Raw genomic sequence first — 16,980 nt, forward strand, 5'->3', positions numbered from 1 at the left:
CACCACGGAATTTGTAACCGCGGTGGGGGTTTCTTAATGCTTACCCAGAAGAAACTCGCCACCTTGCAGCAGTCCTTGCCCTATCTCCTGCCGCAGCCACGAATAGCGCCACGAAAACGCGTCGTGGTCCGATCCTGGGCAGCGGGGGTCAACAGCTATAATTCTCATGTTGGAGTCGCACATCTGTGACAGAAAGCACACCACAAGCTTAGTTGTGAACTTCCGCCGTCAAGGCCCGAGCTTGCAGGCGAACATGCAGTCAAAAACGGAGAGCGAAGCCTACTCACTATCATTGTGTTGAGAGCGTAGAAGCCCTTACGACTCCAAAAGGCGGCCTTGTATGCAGCATCGCCCCGTGGCGCCTTGATGGCGATAAGTGTGCCATCCACACACCCAACGACGCCGGGGATGCTGCCGTGGCGAAGGAAGTCCTCCTTCGCCGCCGCCTTCTCTTCCGGGGTTGCCGGGAACCGCACCCAACCGTCCCGCGACCCCACTCTGACAATAGCTGCTGACACCCGCCACACACACTTGCTGACAGTGGGCTGGGCTATGGCAACGTTGCCCTCGTTGCCCACGGCGCCTTGAAATCCGCCGGTGCCGAAGAAGCGCAGCGCGCACAACACCTGTCGCTGCACTGACAGTGCACTCGCCCGCGCACCTCCCAGTTCATCAGCGAGTTGGTCGCACAGCCACTGTGCAGTCTCCTTCCTGAGTCGAAATTGGCGACGAAACAGCTCGTCTGGCAAGTCAAAACCGTCTTCGTGCACTCTCCTACGCTGTTGCTCGCGCGGCCAGCCGCGTATGGCAAAATAAACAGCCGCCATTTTCTGTCTCAAACGTGTTGAGACTACCTTTTCCAGTCTCAAAAAATCGTCTCAATCTGCCCGCATAATTAGATGGCCAACGTCACCACTTCTGCGCTATTTATGACGTCAGTCAGTGACGAAAAAATCAAAATGGCCGCCGCCCACGGCCGACCAATAGGAGAGAGGCAAATGAGACACTTTTTGAGACCGATCCGTAATCGCGCCCCAGTTGAACTAACCATTTGTGCGATGAATTTTGTACGCGGTCCGATTTTTTGTGGCCCCGCGGCTGGGAAAGTCTGTAGAGTGTTAACTTAATGCTGAACTTTACAATTGTGTGCTGCTGTTACAATTCGCTTTCTAAAACAGGTGCAAAAATTGCTGCGAGATAAGCGATTACGCTTTGGTGTCTGCAGTGCGAAACATGTTCTTTTAAATTCATATTTATTTCAGAAAACAGGACTTTAAAAACTGACGCAGTTTTGTGGTATGCACAGACCTTCCCGATTCCTGCTTCGAGTCCGGCGTTGGCTTGCTGGCGCAGAGGCTGAACAAATGGGACGTTAAAATGCTGAGGCAGCAAAGGCTCTAAGGCGCCACAAGGTGAGCCCTCAACCTTCTGTGAGAATTTTAAAATGAGTGCTGTGCCACCTGCGCCGAGCATCGGTTTTACGTGGGAAAGGTGCTTGGACCCAGGTAGCCAACTAGAATGGTGGAGCACATGAGGCAGCCGGAGAAGCAAGCTTAATTTTAAGGCCTCTAAGCTTAAGACATTTTTACAGCTGATGGTGTAAAGAGCCCTTAAAGAGATGAACATTGTGGGCAATGTGCTTGATGTCCTTTGACTGTTTGGAAGCTTGTGAGGTGCATAGAGCTCACAAGGCACTGTTGCAGTGTGTGACAGGTCATTGTGGTGATATTAGAAGAAGACATAGTGCGGCACAATGGGACAGAGAAAAGGAGCACACAGGATAAGCGCTTGTCCTGTGTGCTTTTCTCTGTCCCATTGTGCTGCGCTATGTCTTCTAATATGCTATACGAACAAGTCCAAACTACAACTTTGTTTAAGATTGGTCATGATAGGTTTCTTTAATTTGGCTGCACTCTCTGCACTAGTTCTGTGAAGTTCCGCAGTGGTGCCGGCAGCGTGCATCGTCAGCTCAGGCAGTTCAAATACAGCTTGGCACTGGCCGCTTCCAAAACGAATGGTCGAGTGCAGGCCCAATTGTCCAATAGCCTTGCTGTCGTCACGAAATTGCATGCCGCCGACACCAACAACCACCAAAATCCTGACACATTTGGAAGAATTTTCAAGCAGCAAATCGCAATGAAGTTTTACCATGAACCTGCTCTAGGAAATGGTCGTTTCACAGAAAGAAAAAAAAATCGTTGCTTGTATACACACAGGCGACTTACGAATTAGCGCTGAAATGCTGCCCATGCGACTTGACATGACCGCTTAGGTTTTCATTATGACTCCTCAAACAGTCACTCACCTCCTCTATGTGCTGGTCGAAGAAGCATAGAACATATGGTACAAGCTATTTAATGAAATGGTGACAGTTATTTGCTGAAAGGTTCTGGCTTGTGGGGGTTTAACGTCCCAAACCAACTCAGGCTATAAGGGACGCAGTAGTGAAGGGCTCCGGAAATTTGACCACCTGGTGTTCTTTAAGGGAGCATAGACACCTAACTTTTGGGTGCGTGGTTTCTTCTTTTTAATGTAATGACGCCGCTGCGGTGGCTCAGTGGTTATGGGGCTTGGCTGCTGACCCGAAAGACGTGGGTTCGATCCCGGCCGCGGGGGTTGAATTTTGATGGAGGCGAAATTCTAGAGGCCCATGTACTGTGTGATGCCAGTGCACGTTAAAGAACCCCAGGTGGTCGAAATTTCCAGAGCCCTTCACTAGAGTGTCCCTCATAGCCTGTGTCGCTTTGGGACATTAAACCCCCATAAACCAAGGCAATCTTTTTTTGTAATGAGGTGTAAGGCATTATTATACACAGATTACCACATGGTATGCTCCTACGGCTACTAGATAATTTATAACTGAATTTCTTTCTTGTCCTGTTTCAGTTTCACTAGCTGAACGATGACTGTGACCTTAAAGAGAGGTTGTAGGTCATGTGAGGCGTGAAAAACTGCAATATAATTGGTGCTTCTACATTTGTTGTCATTCCTGCTCTTGAGGAAGGCTGGCTTCAGTACTGCAGTAAATTAAAACGATTAAGCAGCAATTATATTGCAGTTTTTCTCTGCCTCATATGACCTAAAACCTCTCTTTGACGTCACAGCTCTCATTCGGCTGTTGAAACAGAAACAGCATGACAGCAATGTTCGACTATAAATTGTTTAGTGGTTGTAGGCGAATACCACATGGTGATTCATGCATAGTAGTGTCTTCCGCATCATTATAAAGAAGGAAATATGCCACCAAAATTAGGTCTCTATGCTCCCTTAACGTGCACTGGCAACGCACAGTACACGGGCCCCTAGAATTTCGCCTCCATCGAAATTCGACCGCCGCGGCCAGGTTGAAACCCGCGACTCGAAAGACGCGGGTTCGATGCTGGCCGCGGCAGTCGAATTTTGATGGAGGCGAAATTCTAGAAGCCCGTGTACTGTGATGTCAGTGCATGGTAAAGAGTCCCAGGTGGTCGATATTTCCAGAGCCCTTCGCTATGGCATCCCTCACAGCCTAAGTCACTTTGGGACGGTAAACCCCCATAAAGCTTTCAACAAAGAACTGTCATCATTTCATCAAATAACTAGTGCCACACCTTTTCCGCTTCTTCGACCTACACATGGGCACTGTCGTATTGCTGCACCGCAGCTGCGCTTCCATTTCGGCAAGTGCAAGCCAGTCTAGAACTCATGCTGCACTTCTTCAACAAGTGCAGCCAAATGGAATGGACCTTATGATTATGTGGCTATTTCCTTTGCATTGGGTGGGCGACAGTTTTTGTCCTAGCCATTACATAGAAAGAAGAAGAAGAAAAAAGGAAACGTGGAAGCATTCACTATTAAGACAACAGCTTTCACCTGCAGACCCCAAATGAACAAAGCCTGCCTGTATAGTGAACAAAACAACTAGGCTGCCACGTATCTAGCAAATTATAATTTTGAAAGTGGGCCTCCTACTGTGAAACTGGCAACATTTGTGCCCCTAGAGTCAAGCAGTGGCGAGAGGCGAGAAGCCACAGACGAATGTGTGTAGGACAGGGAGCTGAACGAGGAAGTAGTTCCCATAATTGAAGAATACATGGAAAGACAAGGACGAGACATGTTTATGTTCTTCCTTCTATGTTTGTCATTCTGTTCTCACAAGTTAGGAGTAGATGTTCGTTGTAGTTTCACTTTTTGAGGAAAATGGGGAAGGGGTTGTTCATCTTGAGACATGTAGCCCAAAAGACAGGGCACAGGAGTGACTCACACAACATTAGTGTTTGCGTTTTGTTCCTACTGTTCTGTGTGCTTGCACTCCTTGTCCCCAAATGAGGCATTGACATGATCTTACGTGGTGCTGTGCTGGTAAAGGATGTCTGCTGCATGCATATGGGTGTGTGGCATTCAGATTCGATCACCAACACACGGCTTTAGTGCAGTAAGAATTACGGGAGGAAAAAAAGCCTCAAGGATGTAGATGAATAGTTTAGTTCTTCAGTTTGCCTTTTCTGAAAAATTCTGTGGCAGGAGGTTTTAATACATGTCAGCCCACCCCTCATGTAATACTCCCTTGTGGGCCTTTGAGGTACAAATAAATAAAAAAAGTAATGCCCTTTCAAGCAGTGTAATTTGCAGCTTTGGTGCAAGATTTTCGGTGGCCACTTCAGGGAGTGTTTGTCCAGAGCTTGTAGCGATTGCTAAATGGCGCTTGGTCTCAAGGACCGTACAGTTCACCAATTGCCCTTGTGCCTCTTGGTGAGAAAATCTGAGAGGTCAAAATGGCAATTTACCATAGCTGTGAACAATAATGAGCTGGATGTATTGCCGAAGAGAACCGAGGTCATCTGCTTGACAGTGGTAAGAATTTTGGGTTGGTTAGAGCATAGATGGCTTAACACCATCTTAATAGATGTGGCATTGTTGGCATGTGCATACCTGCCAAGTTTTACGATTTTATCGTAAAGTGCCCGATTTCCAGCGTTTTTTTACGAGTATCGTAATGTAGCTCTATTTTTACGATTTTTGTTTATTTTTGTCGTTCAGCGGCTGCACACCGTACATTCTGGTTCTGTGTTGGCAACACTGAGGCTTTTGGTGGCTCGCAAACGGGATAGCCATCGTCATCACCACCATCGCGTTCATGCAGGAAGGAGAGAACTTCCTCGCATTCTTTCTTCTGTTGTGTTTGCCCGTTTGAAATGGTGCGTTTGGTGTGGTCATAGCCGGGCTTGTTAGGCCTGTTGTGTTGCCGGCGGCATTGTGATTTCCGCGGCGTGCAGCGTTGTTGCTGCGGGTGTCGTTGTAAGATGTCCGGCAAGAAGTACTTTCAAGTGTTCATACCAAGTTATTCGACGGATTTTCCGTGCATTCAGAAATCTCGGAAGGGTGAAAAATATGCTTTCTGCACTGTCTGCCGCTGTGATCTGAACATTGCGCACGCCGGTCGTCGGGACATCCTCCTGCATCTCGGAACAAAGAAACTCTGCGCAGATCGTTGACACCAACGAGAAGCTCGGTGGACCAAGGCACTATTCGAGCGGAATGCCTTTTCACAGCTTTCCTCATAGAGCACAACGTGCCATTCACTGCTGCAGACCATGCGGGAGACCTTTTCAGGAAAATGTTTCCGAACTCCAAAGAGGCAGTGGCCTACGCTCGTACAAAAACGGCTGCAATCGCCAAGGAAATGGCCAATCAACAGGTGTTGTAAGCTGTCTTCAATCCGGACCGTTTTCGGTCGCTACCAACGGGAGCAACGACGCTGGCAATGATGCAAAGCTCTACCCGATTGTTGTCACATTCGTCGACGGCATTGTTCATACTGCTTTGCTAGCAATGCCTACACTCGAGGGAGACTCAACTGGACGGAACATTGGTGCACTTGTTGTAGACACGCTGAAGGCCAACAACGTGCCTGTACGGAACTGCGTCGGCATGGCGTGCGATGACGCGCCAGTGATGATCGGATCTAAGAATGGGGTTGCTGCTGTTCTCAAAGAAAACCATGAAAACATTGCCATCCTTGGATGTTGTTGCCACTTAATCAATTTAGCAGCTCAGAAGGGTTCGGCCTGCCTTCCTGTAAGTGTGGACGAGGTGCCGATTGATGTCTACTACTACCTGGAGAAGAGTTCAAAAAGGAAAGACAAACTGAGAGCTTTTCAATGCTTGCATGATGTAGAGTAAAAAAAAATCCTGAAACATGTCAACACTCGTTGGTTATCTCTTGGTAGGAGCTTGAAACGGCTTGTTGAGCAGTGGCAGCCACTGCTCAGCTTCATTCACAGTGAAGTGAAGCCATTGAAGAAACCCTTGGAATCACCAAGTGAACAACGAAATTCAGAGATGGACTCTCCGAAGTCGACGCGGACAGCAAAAATCGCACATCAGAACAAGCGACCAAGGCTGGACATCGACTCAGCTCCTTCGCAGCAAGCTCTGAAGCAGCAAGTGGCCAAGGTCTTAAATAGGCAAGAAAGACTGTTCATGTTCCTTTCATCAGATGTCAACAAGGCATACTGCGCCTTCTTGCTGTCAGTCATACCAGAATTTGAAAAGACAAACACCTTTTTGCAGTCTGGAGCTCCCCAAGTACATGTGCTTCTGGAAGTTTTGAACAGCCTGCTCAGGGAGATTTTACTGCGGTTCGTGAAACCATCTGTTATTAAGAGTAGTTGTGAGCTGACAGATATTGATTACAAGTCTTCTGGCAACCAGAGGGATGATGATGACCTTGTAATCGGCAGCCAAACTCTACAAATCTTAGAAAGGCTGAAGATTGCTGACAAGCAACAGTTTCTTACACTAGTAAGAAGATTTTTTGTGGTGGTAAGCGATTACGTCATCCTGAAATTCCCCTTGAAGTCAGAGATTCTGAAGAAAGCAGAAGTGGCAAGGCTTTCCAGCATTGTGACAGCAAAGTTTGCTGATGTCAGGTACTTCATCAATCGCTTTCCAGTTCTCTTGCCAGTTTCTGAGGGGCAGGATGATGACTCGGACCTGGATGACATCCAAGCCCAGTTAAGCAGCCTTCAGCTCGAAGAACTTCCAGTACAAGTAACTACACAGGTGCGGATAGACGAGCAGTGGCATGCTATTGCCAGTATTCAGGACATTGACCGTACTTTTAAGTATGATAAGATCTCAAAAGTTATGTTAGGGATTCTGACTCTCCCACACAGTAACGCAGACTGTGAAAAAGTGTTCAGCAAAGTGAAGAAGACTTGCACTCAGTTTCGCTCATCCATGTCAGAAAAGAGCCTAGAACAGCTGTTAGTTGTGAAATGTAAGGAGTCTGTAGTCTGTCACAATCAGGTGTTCGACAAGGACTTTCTGAGGAAGGCAAAAGCAGCAACATCCTCAGTGTTGTCCCAACCTTCCACTTCGAAGACATCTTTCTGAAGTTGTTTGCGTGATGTATTGAAACACCAGTTGAAGTTGCTTTGTTTTCATAGCCAAATAAAAAATTTGATGTACTAAAACATAATTTTAGTATTTTTCACCGAATTTTAGTATTTCTTGGCATCCTCTATAGTAGATTTAGCATCGTTGGGTTGGCAGGTCTGCATGTGTAATTAAAAATTTGTTTCGATGTGTGTGGCTGGTGAGCTGTCAGCTTGGGCATGACGAAATTGTAAGCTCAACCAGAAGTGCCTATGCTGTTTGAGCTCAGGGCAAAGGCTTTGAGCGAGGCCACTGCACTACATCCTTGTTGTACATTTGGCTTTCATGGTGCTCCAACTTCCTCCTTCCCCCCCCACCTCTGTTAGGAATGTCGCCATGGGGCCGAGCGAAAGTGGTGGGGTGTAATTAGAGCAGTGGGGTGGCCATAAGGTCCATCCGAAAAGTACTGCGTAAGACTTGTTTGCTGGATTGGCCCCGCAGTCAGAACTGAGGTGAGTTATGAGTGGGCCACTGTGGAGAAAGATAGTAGAGCAGCGGAAAACATGCCATGAATGGTGGAGAGCTATAGTTTGGAGGCAACCTTTGATGCCTTTGTTGCCATTGTGGTCAAAGTTATCTGTGCGACCATCAAGGGCAGCACCTGTTCTGAATGCATCGCATAGCAATAGATCAGAGCTTCAATTTTATAGGTGGATCATGGGCCTTACTGCAGGAGGTGTATGAATCGGTTCAGATTTCACATTGACATGCATCAAATTCAGCAACGTTAGTACTCACAGGTACAGTAAAACCTCGTTAAGGCATACCTCGCGGCACTGTGGAAAAACTGTGTGCAAAGCGGCAATATTGTCACGAAGACGACGAAGCTGGCAGTGGTATGGGAACGGAAAGGTCACGTTATAGGCGAGCGGCCATTAAAATCATCTCACTGCCATCATTCATCGCTGCTTATTATTCGGCTGGTCGCCACTTAACATTTGGTGTGAGATGCGGGGTACCATCCCCATCCTGGTCCTGGATCTTCGGAGTCCTCCGCCTGCCGTTATCGTCGGCCGTGTGCACCTGGTTCGCCCTGCTGTGCCCCAACCCGCCGAACATGAACCGACCTCACCGCTCACCCCAGTCCCATCCCCCGCCCCGTCCCGTCCCCCGCCCTGACCACAAGGCATGTTGACATGACAACGCTGCCGCGACCCGAGACACCGCCCACACGTGAGGACACCACCCCTCTGCCCATGCCTTTCGGTGCATTCACGGGCTTCGTCCATCGGCTACTGGCGAACTGTGTCCCGGAAGCTTCGTCGACCAGGATTCATTCACACTTATCTTTCATCGTGGCGGCCAGCACTTCCCCCCATGCCATTTCTGTTGTACTATCCTCCTCTGAACCCATCTCCACTGAGCCGTCTCTCCGTTGGTGTCTTCTTCTATCCATTATCAGGACAATCGCTCGGCAGCCCCGGGTAGTGTCACTAAAATGATGAAGCTGGCAGTGGCGCAGGAACAAAAAGGTCGCGCTATAGGCGAGCGGCCATTAGAATGATCTCACTGCCATCGTTCATCGCCGCTTATTATTTGGCTGGTCGCCACTTAACAATATGCCCAGACTGAAAGCAGCCTGAGTATATCCGTTGACTTGGTAAAAGATGATACCTGAGGCATTTCAAAGAATGCGCAGGTGAAACCTTTTAATCACATAGCTACGAGTGCAGCCCTCGAAGGTATGTACGCCAGGTCCCGTGTCCCAGCTGCTCTATTAGGCCGTATTTGAGTGAACAAGAAAGTGTCTAGCACGCATGCAGTTTTTTCCAACAGTACAAGTTTAGCTGTCTTCAGCTTCCATGTAGGCGTTACTTTCATTGGATGGCGTTTTGCCAATGATGGAAGCAACCGTGTCAATACCAAACTGTGCTGAAGAAGTCTTGGACTGCAGTGTCTAATACATCACCAATCGTGCAAAAAAAAATGACTCTCTGCAATGCGTCCTCTGCAACAAAATACCCCCTGTAAACGGGGTATTTAGGAATACCTGCTCTATTCCGAGGCCTGGATTCAGAACAGTTGGGGATAAGAGTTAATGGAGAATATTTTAGTAATCTGCAATTCTCAGGTGATATCTCTAAGTCGCTCAGCAGATGAACTGCAAAGCAAGATCAGTAAGCAGAATGTTGGGTCTAAAGAATTATACCTGTGCTACACAGGTACATTGAAATGACATTCGAGTCGAACGGCATTCGAAACTTCGAATGGCATTTGGACTGGACGGACCCGCACGACTATTCCAAAAGCATTCGAAAGCTTCAGTATTCTGCCGCCAAGCTACAGGAGCGCTGCTACCGTCAAGTTTTGTTTTAAACAAATATAGCAGCAAAAATTAATTTGTATAGTTATAGTCCGCTATAAAATTGTTACTTTTAAAAGTAATATGTCATTTCTAATAAATTTTACTATTTATTCATTACTAAACGCCTCTGTTCTAACAGAGGCCCAAGCCCATAGCCGTGCCATTTTTTGTGTGCGGTCTGTTGGCTACATTCGGCTCTATCTATTGCGTGTGTCGCAAAAAACGAAAAAGTACAAGAAACTATACTGAATAAAAAAAAAGCTCACTTAAAATGTACACACAGGCGCACACGCACACAAAATAAAAAGACAAAACAGCAACAGCACAAAGTGAAAAAACTGGCAGCGGGCCAAAATGGTTGCCTTTCTTTCCTACGATGGGTTCCAGAGTATGTGGTAAATATTTGCTTGCCAACAAAACTTCTGGAAAAGATCCGTGTAGTGTATATAAATAGTATTTAGAATTTCATCGTTTAACGAAAGTATTTGCTCTTCAAAACTTATGCTGCCACCTATGGCGCGAAGATGCTGCGGTAGAGAGTAGTAGCGCTTGCGCCTCGAAGGCATTCCAAAATCTCGAATGTCTCCGCGGAGCTCCGTCGACTCGAATCTCATGTGAACCGAATGCCGTTAAAAAACGTCGTGTAGCAGCGCAGGTTTGGCAGTCGAGTCGAATGACATTCGTTTGGAAGGCATTCGAAACGCCCGTGTAGCACGGGTATTAAAGGAGTATAGACACCTAACTTTTGGGTGCGTGTTTTTTGTTTGTAATGATGCGTAAGGCGTTGTTATACATGAATTACCACCTGGTATTCTCCTATAACCACTAAATAATTTATAATAGCATTTCTTTCTCGTGCTGTTTCGGTCTCAGTTTCAACAGCAGAATGAGGACTTTGATGCCAACGTGTGCCTACAGGTCACGTGAGGCATAAAAATGCAATATAATCGCTGCTTCCACATTAGTTGTCATTCCAGCCCTTGAGCAAGGCTGGCTTCAGCCCTGCAGTAAATTATAACGATGAAGTAGCGATTATATCGGCGTTTTTCTATGCCTCGCGTGACACAAAAGTACTCTTTGACGTCGCAGCCATTGTTCGGCTGTTGAAACCGAAACAGCATGACAGAAAAAATTATAAATTATTTAGCGGCCATGGGCAAATATCACATGGTGATTCATGCGTAGTAGTATTTTATGCATCGTTGTAGAGAAGAAAACATGCCACCAAAGTTGCGTGTATATATTCCTTTAACACGCAGAAAAACAAATGGAAAATGCTCTTGGCCATTCCCTCCAATGCAAATGCTGTGTGGTGTATAATATTGTTACGTGGTGGCTGTCCAAAGAGAGGCGCGATGAACGATGGCAGAGATATAATTTAATGGCCGTTGGCCTAGCGCAACTGCTCTGTAACGCACCACAGCCAGCTTCGTCGTCTTTGTCACAATATTCCATTTTCTCATGGACATTGTCACATGTAGAAAACTGGGTGGTGTGTCATTGTTTGCGTAAGAACTTAAGGACACTGAGAAGCTCCCTAGGCAGCCGCTGGCCACACACCATACGTGGCAAAATTACTTTTGAAAAGTAATAAATTACATTACAAATTACTGGTCTCAAAAAGTAACGACATTACATTACAATTTCCTGCCTTAAGTAATTTATTTATTTTATTTATTTATTTATTCAATACTGCAGGCCTTTACGGCCCAAGCAGGAGGGGCATACACTTGGCATCAGCGTATAGAACGAAGATAGCAAATAATAATTTCAAAACACTTGTTCTATGGGCAATAGAACATGAGCAAAACAAGGACTAAACGAAATGCAAACCGAGCTCTTCATTTGGGAAAGTCAAACAGAAACAAACAGAAGTAAGCCAATGAATGAAATATGCAAAAATGAAATGTCAAACTTGCAGCAAGGCAAAAACACGATCAGTTTGGGCAACCAAAAAGCAGACAAGAAAAATATTCAAGAGCAATTCAAGGTTTCAATTGAATCAACGCTGGTTAGAAGAGGCAGAGGTAAGTTGTTCCAATCTGTTATCGTGCGAGGAAAAAAAGAATATTTAAAAACATTAGTTCTGGTGCTGTATGGCGTTAGAGAGTCATCGTGTCGATGTCGTGTTCGGCGTGCCGTAAGTAGTGTTATGTACGGATCAGGAGTCAGAGCAAGAAGGTTATTTTTAAGAAGGAACATAAATTTTAAGCGCTGAATTTTTCTTCTCAGTTCCAGTGTCGGTATTCCATGTTGTTTCATTAGTGCTGTCGGGGAATCAGTTGTACGGTACTTCGAAAAAATAAACCTGACTGCCTTACGCTGTATTCTTTCGAGAGCGTCAATGTTAGTTTTGGTATAAGGGTCCCACACTACGCATGCATATTCAAGTTTTGGTCTTATTAATGATGTATAAGCTAAAAGTTTAGTTTCGGCGGGGACATGCTTCAATTTATGACGGAGAAGGCAAAGTTTCCGAAAAGCTGTGTCACATACGTTAGTTATGTGAGTGTTCCAGTTTAGGCTGTTTGTTAGTGTGACGCCAAGATATTTATACTCGCTGACTTCGGTTAGTGGTTCTGTCCCGAGGGCATAGGGAAAAGAAAGGTTATTAAGTTTCTTGGTTATTTTCATATACACTGTTTTGTCAGCGTTCAATTGCATATCCCAACAATGACACCAGGAAAGAATATTTTGTAGATTATTATTAAGAGTTATCTGGTCATCCTCGCTTGACATTTCCCTGAACAGCACGCAGTCGTCTGCAAACAATCGTATTTGGACGGGTTCAGTAATAACGCTCACAATGTCATTAATATATATTAAAAACAACAATGGTCCTAGCACGCTGCCCTGAGGGACGCCGGAAGTAACTGGAAGTTCATGGGAGTAGTAAGTATCAATATTAACAAACTGTCTACGATCAGTGACATACGCAGCAACCCAGTTAATAATGAAAGGAGGAAGGTTAATCATTTTAAGTTTTTCAATAAGCTTAGAGTGTGAAACAAGGTCAAAGGCTTTCCTGAAGTCTAAAAAAATAACGTCCACCTGGCCGGATTTGTCTAAAATTCTAGCAAGGGAATGGATTACCGTTGTTAATTGTGTCACCGTAGAAAATCCTTTACGAAAACCATGCTGCGAAGGTGAAAGTATATTGTTATCCTCCAGAAAATTTCTGATGAAGTTGGCTATGACGTGTTCAAGCATCTTACAACAAGATGATGTTAACGAAATTGGTCGGTAGTTAGTAATCATTGTGGGGTCTCTCTTCTTAGGCACTGGTACTACACGTGCCGTTCGCCAGTCAGGGGGTAGGGCTGCAGTGGACAGTGACGCACCGAAAATTATTACCAGAAAGTGTGACAGCATTTCTGCGTATTGGCGCAGAAAAACATTCGGTATGTTATCCGGTCCTGGGGTAGATTTTGTTTTTAGATTAAGGATCATAGAAAGCACACCTTGAGCGGATACAAATTCAGGAGATACATTTGATAAAGGTGAAAAGGGAAGTGCAAGCTCTTCTGAGTTAATAAACACACTGTGGAAGAATGCATTAAAGTGTTCGGCGATACTTTGCTTTTCGACAACGGGAATGCCATCTTTAATTATTTGATCCACTGCCTTGTTCTTTTTGCTCAGAAATTTCCAGAATTTTTCTGGAGCCGTAAGAATAAAGTGCGGCAAAGTGTTATTGAAATAATGCCGTTTGGCATGCCCAATTGACGAGCTCAGCGTAGCTTGTAAGTTCTGTACTGTAGTTGGTGAGGCATTCCGTCGTCTTAAGCGTTTTATTTTTCTTTTCAAGTGAATGACTTCACGCGTTATCCAAGGGTTTTCATTTCCTGTTTTCTTTGTTTTCGTTGGAACGAAATTTTCGATGCAATAAGTGCAGATTTTTTTGAACTTGTCCCAAAGTTCTACTACATTGCTTCCGTGAAAGTTGCTTAGGTGTAAATCGAGGTAATCTAACACGCTTTCGTCTCTGGCACGTGTGAAGTCCTTCACTTGTACAGTTTTTGCTTTCTTAGCGGTACATTTTTTTAAATGACACGAATAGTACACCATCCTATGATCAGACATTCCATGTTCAATTGATACTGAAAAATTCTCGATTGTTTTGCTCACGAAGACAAGATCAAGCATTGATGATGAAGAACCATGCACTCGCGTTGGTAAGTTGACAACTTGGTGCAAATTGTGGCATAAGATTATTTCACGCATATAATTAACATGAGTGCTAAATTCGCCACTAGAAGAACAATGTTCCCAGTTAACTCCTGGAAGATTAAAGTCCCCCACTAAAAAAATTTTTTTATGTACGAATGAACTGACATGCTCACGCAAATCACACAGGAATTGAGGTGGTGAGCCAGGCGCTCGATAAACGGCAAATAGCAAGAATGAATGTTCGTAGTAAGAAATCTTTAGGCTAATAGTTTCAATGCTATCAGCCTGACACAAGAGAGTTGCTGACAAGTTTTGCTTTACCAGCACAGCCACCCCGCCTCCCCTCGTTGATCTGTCACGACGGAAAACACTGTAAGATGGTGGAAAGACGTCTTCATCATCTATGCCACTGTGTAGCCAAGTTTCGGTCAAAACAACGATGTGCGGGTTGTAACCTAAGATAATAGCCTCTAACTGATCACTTTTGTTAACAATGCTGCGTGCATTTATATTTAATATGCGCATATCTTTCGTATCAGTCCGGAGAAGTCAGTCTTGTTTAGCACTGTTATATTTACCAATTTTTTTCCTACAGTTTTTAGCGTCATCCCAAATGTAAAGGTCGTTGTCGACTCGAAGTTTCTCGTTGATTAGTTGAACTTTTCTTTTGTGCTCCCTTTCCTCTGAAGTACTGTCCCACAAAAGTTTACGCTTCCTGAGCGTGTTTCGTGAGTAATCGTTTTGAACAGAAGTATTAGAACCTTTGAGTTTGAAAGCATTTTGCATGACACTTTTCTTTTCTTCGTAATCTTGAAAATATAAAATTACTGGCCGCGTTTTATCGCTCTTGCCGATCCGATGTATTCGGGCTACAGACTTGCACGTGATTTGTAACTTGGTAGAAAATATATCAGTTAGAATTTTACGACGCAGTACAGCCTCTGTCTCTTCTGGTTCCTCTGATACCCCAAAAACCAGTAAATTCGAGCGTCTACTTTTATCTTTCAAATCCGTAATTTTCGCTTCTAAGGCTTTAACCGTGCTTTCAAGTGCTTCCACGCGCGCGGCTTGTTTCTCCATTTCTGTAAATCGAGTCTCCCAGTCCGTCAGACGTGTTTTCATGCTAGTTTGTTGTATACGAAGTGCTGCAACATCCTCAATTAATTTATTCTGTCCCAAGAGCAGTTTTTCAAGCAGTTCATTTGTGCTGGAACCTTCCGTGTCAGGTCCGGGATTCAACTCGATATCTCCGCTCAAGAGGAGCAAGCATACGCAGTACACGTCATACACCATTAATACAGCTTGCTGTGGGCACGGCAAGACCAAAAGACAACGGTTGTCGCTTTTAACAGAGCTGTAGTAAGCACTAACCTGTACAAGGCAGAAGAATGGTCTGTTAGGCCACATGGTCGCTCGCGGTCCGCCGTGCCCACTGAAGTCGAAGGCTTGAAGTTGCTCTTTTATATTCCAAAGCGATGAGGTCACGTGTCGTGATGGTGGCGCTGTCGGTGCATCACGGAACAGTAAAGATATCGCCAAAGGAAGAAGAGAGCTTCGGTCCCTTGATAATCTTGACGCAGCCGCAGATCGGGGATCAGCAACTGCATCTGGCAGGTTTGGAAGGTCGATCTGCCCGTCAACTTGGTTGATTTGCTTTGTTGTTCCGACGAAACCAAAAGCAAGGACCTGTACAAGGCAGAAGAATGGTCTGTTAGGCCACATGGTCGCTCGCGGTCCGCCGTGCCCACTGAAGTCGAAGGCTTGAAGTTGCTCTTTTATATTCCAAAGCGATGAGGTCACGTGTCGTGATGGTGGCGCTGTCGGTGCATCACGGAACAGTAAAGATATCGCCAAAGGAAGAAGAGAGCTTCGGTCCCTTGATAATCTTGACGCAGCCGCAGATCGGGGATCAGCAACTGCATCTGGCAGGTTTGGAAGGTCGATCTGCCCGTCAACTTGGTTGATTTGCTTTGTTGTTCCGACGAGACCAAAAGCAAGGACCTGTACAAGGCAGAAGAATGGTCTGTTAGGCCACATGGTCGCTCGCGGTCCGCGGTACTTTGTTTCGATGCTAAAATGTTGCGCATTGGTCATAGTTTGCAAAATTTCTAGTTTTTTGTTAGCACTGCCACTAAGCTTGAAAATGGGTGTTGGAAATTTTGCCCCTCTTTAGTCAATTTGAACAGCCACTTTGCTGATGTAGATGGTATTTCTCATATCACTCTTCAATCAGAAGTACATCATTCAATGTGTAATATCGTCCCACCATCCTGATTTTGAAGAAATCATCATCCGCGTAAACAGCGAGAGTGCCTTGACTGCTTATCCACGCATCATCCCAGAAGTGCACAGGGGAGCAGAGAAGCTACCAATTCTGCTGATGTTCAATTGATTTGTTCTGCAGGCAAGTTGGTGGAAATAAATTGCATGTCGCTGGGACGCTGTTGCCTTTGTTGCCCTTGAGTTAGAAATAGGACCTCAAATGAGGCCATAAAAAAACCGACAACTCACGACCAACTTTCTTAAACGTGTCAGTTGAGACTTCTTGTCAGTGGGGCGATGTCAAAGCACTTGCTCAAGCACTCGCAGTGCATCTGTGCAAAGGTGCCATATGGCATGCCTTGGTCATGGAGCTCTTCTGGTGGCCATGCAGTGCCTTTTGTGTATGAAACCGTATGCAGTGCAGGAAGATGCGTAGCAGTCCTGCGACTGATATGCAGACTTTTCACAAAGGCAGTGCTGGCGCCTGCGCGCACATCATCTCGTACGCATGCGCCGCTTCCCTGGGGTGCTGGCTATTACTGGTTGCGCGCTTTTAAGGCAAGAGCCTTAAGTGGCACATTAACGTCGATACCCGGCTATGTTGTCGATGTCCAGGAAAAGTGGTTCACAACCCCCAGTGACATCATCAGCAACGAGAAAAATTTCTTATGAGGGTGCAGAGAATCCGCCTTTTTCATTTTCCTGTGCTGCCACCTCGCGTACAACGCTGGAAGCTCACTGGTAGGGTACTGGGCGCCCAACCCGGCCAGACTGAGTGTCGCTGCGGAGCACGTTTTGTTGGAATCTGTCAACGATGGCGTGTC

The 16,980-nt window shown here is 45.6% G+C and overlaps 1 protein-coding gene and 1 pseudogene across 1 annotated transcript in view; both read left to right on the plus strand.

The window, feature by feature from the left end:
* LOC144129866 (uncharacterized) overlaps positions 1-16,980 on the plus strand; it is a 45,233-nt gene that overhangs the window by 20,294 nt on the left and 7,959 nt on the right. The window contains exon 7 of the mRNA XM_077663931.1: positions 1,307-1,412. Within this exon, the coding sequence (XP_077520057.1) occupies positions 1,307-1,360 (54 nt within the window). The 3' untranslated portion in view covers positions 1,361-1,412. The remainder of the gene's footprint in view (positions 1-1,306; positions 1,413-16,980) is intronic.
* On the plus strand, positions 4,912-7,529 carry LOC144108363 (uncharacterized; annotated as a pseudogene).

The sequence above is a fragment of the Amblyomma americanum genome, chromosome 1 (assembly GCF_052857255.1).
Source record: "Amblyomma americanum isolate KBUSLIRL-KWMA chromosome 1, ASM5285725v1, whole genome shotgun sequence".
NCBI lineage: Eukaryota > Metazoa > Arthropoda > Arachnida > Ixodida > Ixodidae > Amblyomma > Amblyomma americanum.